Below are 12,600 nucleotides of genomic sequence, written 5' to 3' on the forward strand. Positions count from 1 at the left end.
CTCAGTGTTGCTAAACGGTGGTGTGAGGTGCTGCCAAGTGGACTTCAGCCCAGCAAGGTTACTGGGCCTGAAACTTCAGTGTGGATAGTGCCAAGTCTTTATCACGAATAAAAAAAGCATTTTCTTTTTTTATTTTTTTAAGAGTTTGTGTCTTGGAGTTGACAAATCAGCAGTGACTTTGAGCTCAGGTGAAGTGTTGACCGTTGTAATAGTTTACATCCAGATTAGAGGGACCTGCAGATCTGTTGGAGAGGGTTTTTTGTAGGCGGTAGAGACACAGGAGCCTAACAGAACTTACTCTGGTGGCTGTGATTTGTGGTAAATCTGAAAAGGGAACCAGCTATAATTTGAGAAGGTATTTTACTTTCGTTGGGTTCCAGAAGTTGGCTGTTTGTAAATGGTGGCTCTAAAGCTTTCTAGTCTCTGCATCCCTATATACTTGGGAGTTGAGGGACCCCAAAGAGCTTTTGTTTATGTGGGCCCTAGCTATCAATATTTACCTCTTATCAATTAAGCTGACAATTTAAAAAAATAATCTTTTAGAAATGGTAAACATGTTAACATTATAATTTTAGTGAAAAATAACTTTCCTTAAACACTGACATATTAAATGAGAAGAATGGCTTCTTTGAGATTTTTGCAGTTTTTCTAACGCCTGGCTAGAGTCCCTGCTGCGTCTGCATGTGGTGCGCTGCTGTGCTATGTGCCATACGCCTCCGGAAAAACTCCACTGCGCATGTGGCAGTGAGCGAGTGAGAAAGGCAGCTAGCGCCTTGGTATTACTATTAGGAGAAGTTTGACCTCCTAGACGCCCTGAAGGAATCTCTGGGACCTTCAGGGTTCTCTGGACCACACTTTGAGAAGCACTGGTAATAGCTGCTTTGCAGGAGCTACAGGCATCATAATTACCACTTAATTATTGTGTATCCAGTACTGTTCTGAGTGCTTTTTGCTTCACATTGATTTAATCCTTACAGCAGCCCTCTGAGGTGAGAGCAATGGAATCAGAATGCTGGAGCCTCCTAATATCCTGCCCAAATCTATGGGCATGGTCTGAAGTTTAGATTTTGGTATTTCAAACGAAGGGCTGTATTCCTATTATTGACTAAAGTGAGTCAAAAGTAACATATATAGTTGACACATTTGCATGTATCTGAAATTTTTTAGTTAATGATCCTGTGGGACAGGCCCATAGCCCTGAACTTCTGTATTAGTGGGGTTTGGCTGAGATCTTTTTTTTTTTAGCAAATTACTGCCTTCTACAAGTATGCTGAGACCACCCAGCCTCTTAGCAGGGATGGGGTAGAGCCCATGCCGGCTTCTAGCTGACTGAATTGACTCCTCTGCAGCACCTGGGCTGGGACTAGGACTCTTGACCTCTGTCTGGACCTGTTCACCTGACTGGGCCCTGGGCAGTCCGGCCAGGGGCTCATTTCTTCATGGTCCAGTTGTGGCAGCGTCTTATCTAAGGTGATTGAAGTTCATCTCTGATCATCATCTGATAGATTGACACTTGGAAGAAGAGCTTTGCTGGAAGTTTATATTGGATTGGAGTGCTCTTGAATGAACTAGATAGGAATTTCTTTTCCCCAAATTAATTAAGCCACATTGCATCACTCTTGTGCAAGCCATGAGGATTGCATTCTTGTCCCTCAGTGTTTCAGTTATGATTGCACAAGCTGATTTGCCTGACCACTACCTTCTCCATGTAGATCAGTATTTTGTCCTTTTTTTTTTTTTTTTAAAGATTTTGTCAGTGAGAGAGTGAGAGAGCGCACACAAGCAGGGAGAGCTGCAGCAGGCTCCCCGCTGAGCAGGGAGCCTGATGTGGGACTCGATCCCAGGACCTTGAGATCATGACCTGAGCTGAAGGCAGATGCTCAACCAACTGAGCCACCTGGGCATCCTGATCAGTTTTTTGTCCTGGAATGATCTTGCTTGTGAGAAAAATTGAGCAAGAGGAGGGAAAAATTTAGGAGGGAGAGGAGAAATAGGGAAGAACCTTTGTCTTAGATAACAGAACTAATAACCTATTGGGGCCAGAGGTGATGGGATATCAGCCAAGTGAGCTTTATCGGTACAGATTTCTTTTGTGATAAGAGGAATTTCTGGACCTTACTTCAGATCAAGGCATGCTGCCTTGGAGCATATGCTATTCTGAATGATTAAATGAGCAGTGTTTTTATTCTGCTCTGCAGAATGCTTCCCAAAGCAGGATCCTCTAAAGAAGAGACAGGTGCTCCTTGCTGTAGAATCCAGCTTTTGGATGGAGCAGTCGGTGTTGAGTGTATTGCTTTATCTTCCACAGAACCTAAGTGCATGAATTCTGAGAAATGTCAGAGTGCAGGGAGCCTGAGGTAGATGCTGCCCCTCCCGGGGTCAGCCTCACTTGGTTTCCTAGCAGCCTGCCTGTTGCCATGGTGCTCCGTTACCCAGGCGGCAGATCCATTGCCCTGTGGAATGTCTGCTCTGATCATTGGTGCTGCTAAGCGCTTGTATTTTCTCCTACCCTTTTTTTGGGTAACTAGACTCTGAACAGTATTTAGCATATGTTCTCTAAGATATTTACAAGGAAATACAATGGCTAAAATAATAAGACTGATTGTTTTAACAAATGGAGCGTAAGGCATCTTCTTGGGAAGGTTGTCCCTTTCATTCTGAGAGTGTTTTTGAAAACCTTCATTAATTAAGTTGTGTATGTAGGCTTTAAAATATCCTCAGTGGAGGTAAGCCTTATACAGATTTGTTGTTTGGGGACTCTTCAGGTGAATGAGGTAGATGATTAAGCTGATATTTAGTTAGGCTTAGATTTGACTGCGGATAACAGAGATCTAGGTAGTCGTGGCTTACATATGATAGTACCGTCCCTATCCTTCCACAGGAAGTTCAGGAGCTGGACAGTCCAGGGCTAGTGTGGTGGTTCTACTTCCAGAAGCTCCGAGAGACTGCATCCTTGAGGTCTAGCCCCTTTCTTCATGAGTGCTAAAGATCCAGCCGGCACACTTGTCTTTCAAGGCCAGACTGTGGTTTCATGGCCAGACCCTGCTACAAGGGAGACTGGGAAATGTAGTTTTTAAATCTTGGCAGCCATGTGTATAGCTAAAAATCTGTGGTTCTGCTCCTGTGAAAGGAGTGGAGAATGAATATAGGGAACAACTTGTGGTCTCGTAACCAAACCCAGGTTCCTCCGTTGGGTGTGCAACAAAGCCAGTCCCTGAGACATCAGGTTTGCAGCAAGGGAAGGGTTTCTTTGAGAGCCAGCCAGCCAAACGAGGAGACGAGAGGGCAAGCCTCAGATCCTCCTCCCTGAAGGGGGAGAGAACAAGTTTTATAATCATAGGGGTTGAGATTACATATGTATATTGATGAAAAGGGCGGGGAAACAGGACTGTTCAAGAGGAAAGGTGGAGCATGTGCATTGAGCAAACATATGTGACCTATCCCAGTTCATTTTGGGGTGGGGACATAAAATTAAGGCAAAATTGGGGTCCTGACATCATCATCTTAAGGAGAGGGGCTATGTGCATGCTCCGAGAGCTCCTATAAACTGGATGGGGTCTTGGGCTCCTATCTCAGGTAAGGAATGCAGGGCCTTGCTTGCTCATGGGTTGGAACCTTATCAGTGACCTTCAGCTCAGGCCTCTGCCTGGACAGTTAGTGGATTTGTTAGTGGAGTCTGAAAAGAAACAACAGCTGATTAGGGAGAAACAGTTCTGGGAAAACAAGCTTTAAATCTGGTAGTTTCAGCCTCATTAACCCTATAGGATACAGTTTCAGGTTTTGCCTCATTGGGCAGAAATTGTTCCCTGAAACTGGTGGTAAGGTTTAACTTGTTTCTGACTTTGAAGGTAACATGGGAAAAAATTGTACCACGATATAAGGATCAGAGCGTGAATGCCTTCCATTGATGGTCATCCCCTCAAGTCCATCATTAACAATTAGGTGCACAATTAACTGAGCGTTGTCGGTACCAGGTACTCTGTCCTTTCTTTGCTTTCTCATTGATTGTCATAGAATTCCTGAGAAAGGGGCACTCTTTTTCCATATTCTGTAGAAAATTGTGGCATAAGTAATTGTCCAGGTCTTGGCTTTAGTAGCTAGCAGAGCAGGGGTTTCAGGCCAGTCTACTCCCCCGCACTCAGGGCAGCCATCATTTTGTCATACGGCCTTCTCAAGCTTCCAGAAAACGAGAGGTTTTGAGGGGGCTTTTCTAAAAAAGGTGGGTTCCACTTGCCCTAACTATATCAGGGTTGGAGGAAAAGAAGCCCATAGTTCCCATGTCATGAATTACTGAGAGCATTTCATCTGTGGTATTTTTAATGCCTTGCTGGGCACGTCTCATTCCTGCTCTTGCAAACCTCTTGTTTAGCACCTGCGTACATAGTTGTCTATACTCCTGGGCTTCTCACAGTGGAGCCTGTGTTTCCCTCTGTGTGACTAAACAATGGCATCTGAGGATTTGGGATATAACCCTTTAGGTCTTTGAGCTGCCAGTTAAGTACTTGATGAAATGCAGAATAAACAAACACAACAGCCTGGATTCTGCTCTTTGTGCGAGTACCTATTTTGGGCAAGGAAGTGGATCAGAGAAAGGTCCTGTTGTTGCTACTCCAGGTGGTGACAGCGATGCTGATGATGATGGCGCCTGTTTGACTTCTGTAGCCCTGCCCCATGTTTTACAAATTCTGGTTAATTTTTATAAACTCCTAGAAAGGAGTACTAGTAATAGGCCCATTTTGCAGATTTGAAGACAAGTTCTAAGGTCACCTGACTAGAATTGGTGAGCTATGATCTGAGCCTTTGACTGATTTCAAAGCCAGTCTGGTAATGGGAGTTGACATATGTGGATAAATGAAAATGCCAGAGAGACGCTGGTAAAGGCATTGACGGCTGAGAGATGTCATATTCTGACAGTTGAAAGTGCCTGACGGTGTCATCTTGACTTTTTTTTTAATTTTTTTAATTTTTAATTTTTAATTTATTTATTTATTTTTAAAGATTTTATTTATTTATTTGAGAGACAGAGAGAATGAGAGAGAAAGCACATGAGATGGGGGGAGGGTCAGAGGGAGAAGCAGACTCCCTGCTGAGCAGGGAGCCCGATGCGGGACTCGATCCAGGGACTCCAGGATCATGACCTGAGCCGAAGGCAGTCGCTTAACCAACTGAACCACCCAGGCGCCCTTGACTTTTTTTTTTTAATGAGAGATTGAGCATTTTTTAAAAAATTAACATATAATGTATTTGTTTCAGGGGTGCAGGTCTGTGATTCAACAGTCCTACACAATTCACAGCGCTCACCATAGTATATACCCTCTCCAGTGTCCATCACCCCCCCCCCCCCCCCTCCACTCCAGCAGCCTCTTTATTCCCAACGACATTCCAGTAGCGACATCTTCATTTTACAGATGCAGAATAAACTCAGGACAGTGATTGGCTGAAGGTCATTTATTTGGGTGGGACTTGGAGGTAGAGCTTGTGTTTTGTTTTGTTTTGTTTTCTTCAGTGTCCCACATTTGAAAAACATTTAATTTAAATGGTGGGTCATGTACCTTAGATGTCTCATTTTCTAAGCTCAAGATTTGGTTTCTTTCTGCAGGAAGTCATTACATCTAAAACACAACGTGGCTCTAGTGAGTTCGCCCTGCCTTCCGGGCCCACTGAGGTGTTTTTTTTTTTTTTTTTTTTTTTTTTGTCTAGAGGCTAGAGCTGCTGCAAAGCCCCTTTCTGGTCTAGCTCATGGCATCCGTTCTCAGTAAATTAAAATTCCATTACAGCCCATTTTTTTTTATAAATGACCTACATGTGGGTCGTTAGAACGTGTTTAATTTCTTCTAGGCCTGGGGAATAAAAAGGGAACACAGTTGCACCTATCCCTTTGCTAAGGAAATACGATTGAAGTTCTGTGTCTTAGAAAACAACACAAAGCCTGTCTTCCTTAATAAAAGGAAACCTGCCTGTAGGGTTTTAGTGTCTCTGAAGGGATAATTTCTGTAATCTCAGTTTATCTCTGTGTTGTCATTGAGGGCTCAAATGGCAGGCCTTGGAACTGAGAGGGGTAGTGCCTGGTTGCCCTTGCCCTGAGGAGTGTTTGTATCTTAACATATTTAATTAGAACTCTCCAGGGGGTCAGGCTCATGTTTTCTAAGAACTTTCTTAGAGTTCAGCATATTGTCTCAAAAGAAGGAAGTTGATATTTGGGGGCAGAGTGTGGGAGAATGAGAGTAGAGATGAAAGCTTTGCTGGGAACATCTTTTGAGGCATAACTCATCAGAAAGTGGCTTAGGGTAATTTCTTTATGTTGGTTGTGTACACACACTGAAAACGTCGTTTGCCTCATTGTTATAGGAGTGAAGATGTGTAGCTCCTAAGAGGACTTCTAGCCCTGCTCACCACGCAAGATTTCTCTTATGTAGAATTCCTTATAGTTGGGCATTTTGTTTCTGTGTGGTGGTTCTGCTTTTGGAGAGGTCATCCTCTAATGAGGCAGCTCATTCCCTCTTTGGAACCCTGTGGATGGCCCCTTCTTTGAGCTGTGGTCTGTTTCCCTTAACCTCTACGCATTGCTCTGAGGTCTGGGTCTGAAACCACACAGCAGATCGGCTCCCGTGGTGGGTGGAAGGTATCCTTTCCCTATGAAGATGTCTGTGTTTCTCAGAAACAGTGTCTCTCCCAGCTAAACACCTCCAGTATTCTAGGGGACCCGGGAATGGTGTCACGTGCCCTCACCTTCCCGACCTGCTGTTCTTGTCACTGACTCATGGCAAGCAGAGCACACAGGTGTGTTCTGCCCTTCCTGTGGCCTGAGCCCTGCTGCGTGTTCACATTTTTTTTTTTTAAGATTTCACTTATTTATTTGGTGGGGGGTGTGGGGGGAGAGGGAGAGAGAGTGTGAGTACAAGCAGGGGGAGCGGCAGGCAGAGGGAGAGGGAGAAGCAGGCTCTCTGCTGAGCGGGGAGCCTGGCTCAGCCCGAAGTGGGGTTTGATCCCAGACCCCGGGATCACAACCTGAGCCAAAGATAGACATTCAGCTGACTGAGCCACCCAGGTGCCCCTCGTGTTCACATTTAAGTTTAACCCTGTGAGTTTCATTTTTCTAGCTGTCTGTTCTTTTGGAATCTTTCTTTTAGCTTCTTTCTCAGTCTTGGTGCTGCTGCTGCTTGCTTGGAATTTTTGGTATGAGCTTTCCATTTGAGTTAGGTGCCCCATCATCTGAATCCCCTACCTCCTTTACAGTTCTTCTGCCACATCACGCCTGGGTTTTTAAGACACTAGCATGAGCCATTGCCCACAGAGTGAGCTTTCACATAGGGATGAGCGTGCCACATGAGGTCTTCTCATGGGGCCTCAGGTCTGTCTTTGCAGCCTGGCTCCTGAGAAGGCAAAGATTTCTCTCCTTTGGAATGTTCAGGAATTCCCTTTCCCCCTCTCAGCTAGTCTTCTGTATTTCTGTCTTTCAGGGGCCAGTTCAAATTTCATTTTGAAGGAGACTCTGCTCGGTCCCCCACACAGCTATTAATTTTGCTGCTCCAGGGCCCCTGTTTTCTGTTAACATAGCACAATTTCATCAGGGTCTGTCCCTCCCACCATGGAGTCAGCCCAAGTCTGTTCACTTTGTTCAGCTGCCTGAGCACAGTGTTCTTGTCCCAGTCAGTGGAGTTTGGTAATCGTGCCTTCATCATCGTTGTTTTCCCTCTTGGGTGGAGAAAAACCATGCTTGCTTTTAGAGCCTTCAGTCCCCAGCTGGGATCCCTGGACAGGGGTAGTGCCTGAGAGCTCCCTGAAATGATGTGAGGGTGTTTTGTATAAATACATTTTCCGGGAAAAGGATTCGTGTCTCAAAGTGTTCCGACCCCACTGTTTGGTTCCCTCACAGGGCATCAGGTCCTGAAATAAGCACCTGAACCCACCCCAGGTAGCTCACTGGCATCACCCGTGCTTGTGTTTCAGCCTCACATTACTGATCCCGAGGACGCACAGTTGTTTCTGTTTATAATAGACATTGGGTCATTTTAGGACATTAGATTTGTTGTATACCACAGACTATTTTTATAATATGCACCTTTAAAAAATTTGGCTTTAAGTTGGAGGAACATGGGAGTGTGTTCCTGAGAATTTAATTTCTAGGAGCTGGGAGTTTAGTTTCATTTCTCAATGGCTACATTACAGGTACTAAACTTCTGTGAACCATCTGGGGATTAGTATATACTATTGAATCTGCTGCATGTTTTCCCCTGGAAACCAGAGTCCAGGCCAATGGCTGTTGGAATGTGGCTAGTTCAATTGTGTTTGTGAACTGGTTACGGATGTGGTTTTTGCTGCAAAGGGGCATCGAAGGCAGTAACCTGGGTAGCAGATTAATAATTCATTTGCCCATGTCTGAAGGGGTGCAGATCATCTGGCTTGAGCTTTCTGCAGACCTATGACTCAGTCTTTGTGTGAATAGTTTGTGGAATATAGTTTTGGCCGAAAAGCTAGTAATGACCGCATTTCATTGCCTTCCCTCTCCTGGAGTGAGGGCACCTGCCAACCTCCGTGCTTTGTATACTGTGTGTGTGTGATTCCTCATGTCTGTGGAATCACTGTGTCTTCTCATTGGCTTACAAATTGAAGCAGAGAGCCACATGACTCCTGAGGTTGTCAATCTAGTTCATGGCTGGGTTTTCTCCTCAGACTTGGGCCTCGTGTTTCCTATTCACAGTAGAGGGTGGTTCTGCCCTACTGAGCGGTTGCTGGAGTCAGCCTTCTGCGCCGTCACCCGTCTTATTGTAGCCCAATGGAATCTGTTGTTTTCTAGCTGAATTGTTGGCTTAGAGATGAGGTGCCAAAGTCAAGGTTACTGTAGACCTCTTGTAAGAAACATAGGTACTCTTAAGGCAGTTTATAAAATATTTTAAAGAGATTCACAAACAACATAATTTTGGGAGGTATTTGTTTTTTGTGCAACTTCTGTATAATTTCATATTCTTGAATTTTTTTCTATTTGATGTATAATGTTTTTATACTTTACAGCTACATAATCTTTTTAGTAAGAATCATTAGCTTCCCCCCCCCCCTCTATTTTTGGCCATTCAGGTTACATCTACTTTTATTCTTAGTATTGTGAATTACACTTAATAAATATATTTATGCCTGTCATATTTTGCCTCTTGGAATGCTGTATTTCCTTATAATACATTTCTAGAAGTAGATTACTTTTGTTTTTTTAAGTAGGCTCCACACCCAGCGTGGAGCCCAGTGTGGGGCTTAAACTCATGACCCTGAGATCAAGACCTGAGCTGAGATCAAGAGTCGGGGACTGAGCCTCCAAGGTGCCCCTAGAAGTGGATTACTTTTTTGAAGAGGGATTTTTTTTTTCCAGTTTTTGAAATACATTAAGAAGAAGTCCTTACCAGTCACACTTATCGGCCGTACAAATGCATATTCTCCTACAAACTTGTCCCTTGGCTATTTGACTTTCAAAATATGGCACCTTCTTGCTGTAACCTGTGTTTCTTTGGTCCTAGGGGACTTTGTACCTTTCTTGTGTTTTTCCCTAGTCCCATTTCTGCACATGTGACTTCTGCCTGAGTCCTTTCTTATCACAGCAGATGCCATGCTGTGCACCCGGTTTTGAGTGGACACGTATTCAGTGGGTGATACCAAAGTGGATTGTGGAGGGTTTTTTGTTAGTAGACTTCTGTGCACGTATTCACAAAGCTAGATTTATAAAAGGGCTCTTTTACTAGAATATTAAGAGTCATTGTTTTTGTAATTAAGAATATGAATCTTGTTTTCCCTACAGATTAGAAAAACCTGACTTTGTCATTCTTCAGAAGTTAAAAATTTTTTTATAATTAAATATGTCAGTGTTCTCTCGCATAATTTGTTCATGTAAGATTTTTTGTAAAGATAAAAAGGCCTCATACTCTTTAAGGATAGTTTGAGAGGAAAAAAGCAAAGCAGGTAGTCCCTGGTCCCTCCCAGCCCTGTGACTTAGACTGAGACATCGCTGAGCTTCTTGACCCAATGCTGCTGTGTGGTTTGTGTGCCACACAGCTGGGTGAGGGGCTGAGCTCCTGTCAGGCTCAGTGCCAGGGCTGGTCCTTCACCCTGGGTAGGTGAGTGAGGTGGGACACCTTCTCATGCTGGTTTTTCTTTTAGCTCTAGCCAGCCCTGTCCTGGGCCTGAAGGAATGCACCAGAGGCTCAGCAGTGTGGTGTCAGAACGTGAAGACAGCAGCTGATTGTGGGGCCCTGAAGCACTGCCTGCAGACCGTCTGGAACAAGCCGACGGTGGTAAGTGCCATTGGGACTGTACTCAATCTCCTTATGTCATCTGTAGCTGTTGGCATTTACAAAGCGCTTTCTTTTGCCTCACTTCGTTTGCTCCTCACGGTGACCCTGTGAGGGAGGCAGGATCTGTTGCAGGGTGGATCCATTTTAGCACAGTGGAAACAGAGTCTCAGAGAGATTAAGGTTCTATTCCCCCAAGGTCAGGGAGTCTCTTTCTGGCAGTGAGAGGCTGAGGTCCGCCCATAGCCACCACTGTGTGCACTCCATGCTGCCTTCTGGGCCTCGGTGCATGTCCCACCTCTGCACTCCAGGTGAGGGACCAGAGGTTTGCAGCTTCCGTTCCCGGGGCTGGGTACAAGGGCACAGCTCTATCCCTTGGTCACTCAAAAAAGTAGATGCTAGGGACGCCTGGGTGGCGCAGTCGGCTAAGCATCCGAGTCTTGGTCATGAGTTCAGGTCATGATCTTAGGGTCATGAGATCGAGCCCCATTTCAGGCTCTGCACTCAGCACTGAGTCTGCTTGAGTTTCTCCCTCTGCTGCTATGTGCTCTCTCTCTCAAATAAATAAATACATCTTAAAAAAAAGTGGATGCTAAACTTTTGAAATCCTTCTCTGCTTTTTGGTATTTTCATTCTTTGCCTCTCGGAGACAGGCAGATCGCGGATTCAGACGCTAGAGCGTAGTAGCTATTTAAAATGTTATTTCTAGCTGTAGCCAAACTGGAAAAGATGCTACTGAATTTTTTTTTTTAATACGGAACACTTCACAAATTTGCATGTCATCCTTGCATGGGGCCATGCTAATCTTCTCTGTATTGTTCCAATTTTAGTATATGTGCTGCCGAAGCAAGGCCGATGCTACCGATTTTTCATCTAAATAGTGTTAAATATAGCATATTAATGTGGGGCTCCTTACATTCATGGGGAATACTCTGAGATGACAAAGAAGTGCATTCTTCCTGCGACCTGAACCCTCAGGAGACGCCTGAGCTTTGTTGGCTCTACCAGCTGACTGCAGAATATGCATGTGGCTCGCTCCAGGATGTGCCACCCCTGACTGTGTGGAGTTCCAGGTCTAAAACTTGTCACCAGTGGCCACTAGTGCTGCTTCATTAAGAGAAGAACAATTAAAGACCCTGTTCTTTTAGAAGTGGTTTCTGAATTTGCTGAAACACCACCCTCTGTGGCCAAAATTACTTTCTGATTTGGTTTCTGATTTGCTTCTCATCTTGTTTTTAATACGGCTTCCTCTTTTCAAATTCAGTGTGTGACAAAGGGAGGACTTTAGCTCTTCTCTTTTGATAGGGCAGTTTCGTGGTTGCCTGAATCTGGTATTAGCCTGATAAGGCGCAGAGGTTCAAATTGATTTCTTTCAACGCAGCTAAGTTCACAGGTATTCCTTCATCTCACGCAGACGTGTTAGGTCCTTCTTTCTTCATGGGTTGAAAATCAGTTGACCTCAAGAAGGGAGCTTCCCATGAGCCTCAAGAAGCAGCTAGAATCTCCATGTCCGGGGCCACATGGGGCCCGGGGTGCCCAGGCTTGTCAGGGGACAGGCGTGCTGTTTCTACGCTCTGGGGTGGTGACATATGGCTTCCATGAGAGCATAGCAGCCCCCGGGAGCCGGAAGGTAGACAGAGTGCAGGAGTCAGTGCCAGGGTTCAGCTGGGCTTCTCTGCCGCACCCCCTTTTACTCTGTGATAGTACCTGACCCCAGGTGACTGGTCTTCTCTGAGTTCCACCTTTCCAAGCCTCAGTTTCCTCCTGGAGCTCTTGTGAGCATTACGACACTTGGCCTGTGCCGTGTGTGCTGAGGTGTGGAGGGTACAAGAAGAAAAGGGTATCTGTCCCTAGAAGCCCAGAGTGTTCTGGTCAGTCCTGCCTGACCCTGATCCTTCCCCTGTGCTTTTCATCTAGTTGGGGAACCAGGATGTGCCAGTGTGTCTGACATCCCTGGTTAGATGGAATAGGACAGAGGCCGGGGGGCTTTGCAGCTGTGTACGGTGTGCGCTACGTCCTGCAAATACAGATCTCTCTCCCTCATGTTCTTTCCTCCTAGAAATCCCTTCCCTGCGACATATGCAAAGATGTCATCACTGCAGCTGGCGACATGCTGAAAGACAATGCCACTGAGGTGAGCTGCTAGGAGTATGTGTGACCTCGTGTGAGCAGTGACCATGTGTGAGCAGTGACCTCGTGTGAGCAGTGACCATGTGTGAGCAGTGACCTCGTGTGAGCAGTGACCTCGTGTGAGCAATGACCACGTGTGAGCAGTGACCTCGTGTGAGCAGTGACCACGTGTGAGCAGTGACCATGTGGTCATGTG

The 12,600-nt window shown here is 45.3% G+C and overlaps 1 protein-coding gene and 1 non-coding gene across 2 annotated transcripts in view; one reads left to right on the plus strand and one right to left on the minus strand.

Annotated features, from left to right (window-relative positions):
* The window catches only part of PSAP (prosaposin), a 28,967-nt gene that overhangs the window by 3,352 nt on the left and 13,015 nt on the right, over positions 1 to 12,600 (plus strand). Inside the window, exons 2-3 of the mRNA XM_025850242.2 lie at positions 10,144 to 10,277; positions 12,334 to 12,408. Of these exons, the coding sequence (XP_025706027.2) occupies positions 10,144 to 10,277; positions 12,334 to 12,408 (209 nt within the window). The remainder of the gene's footprint in view (positions 1 to 10,143; positions 10,278 to 12,333; positions 12,409 to 12,600) is intronic.
* Positions 11,023 to 11,124, minus strand: LOC112807497 (U6 spliceosomal RNA). Its single transcript, XR_003204099.1, has one exon. It is a non-coding gene; the product is annotated as a U6 spliceosomal RNA (small nuclear RNA).

Source organism: Callorhinus ursinus, unplaced genomic scaffold, assembly GCF_003265705.2.
Source record: "Callorhinus ursinus isolate GAN/ISIS: 27379988/994484 unplaced genomic scaffold, GSC_fseal_2.0 scaffold31, whole genome shotgun sequence".
NCBI classification, from domain to species: Eukaryota; Metazoa; Chordata; class Mammalia; order Carnivora; family Otariidae; genus Callorhinus; species Callorhinus ursinus.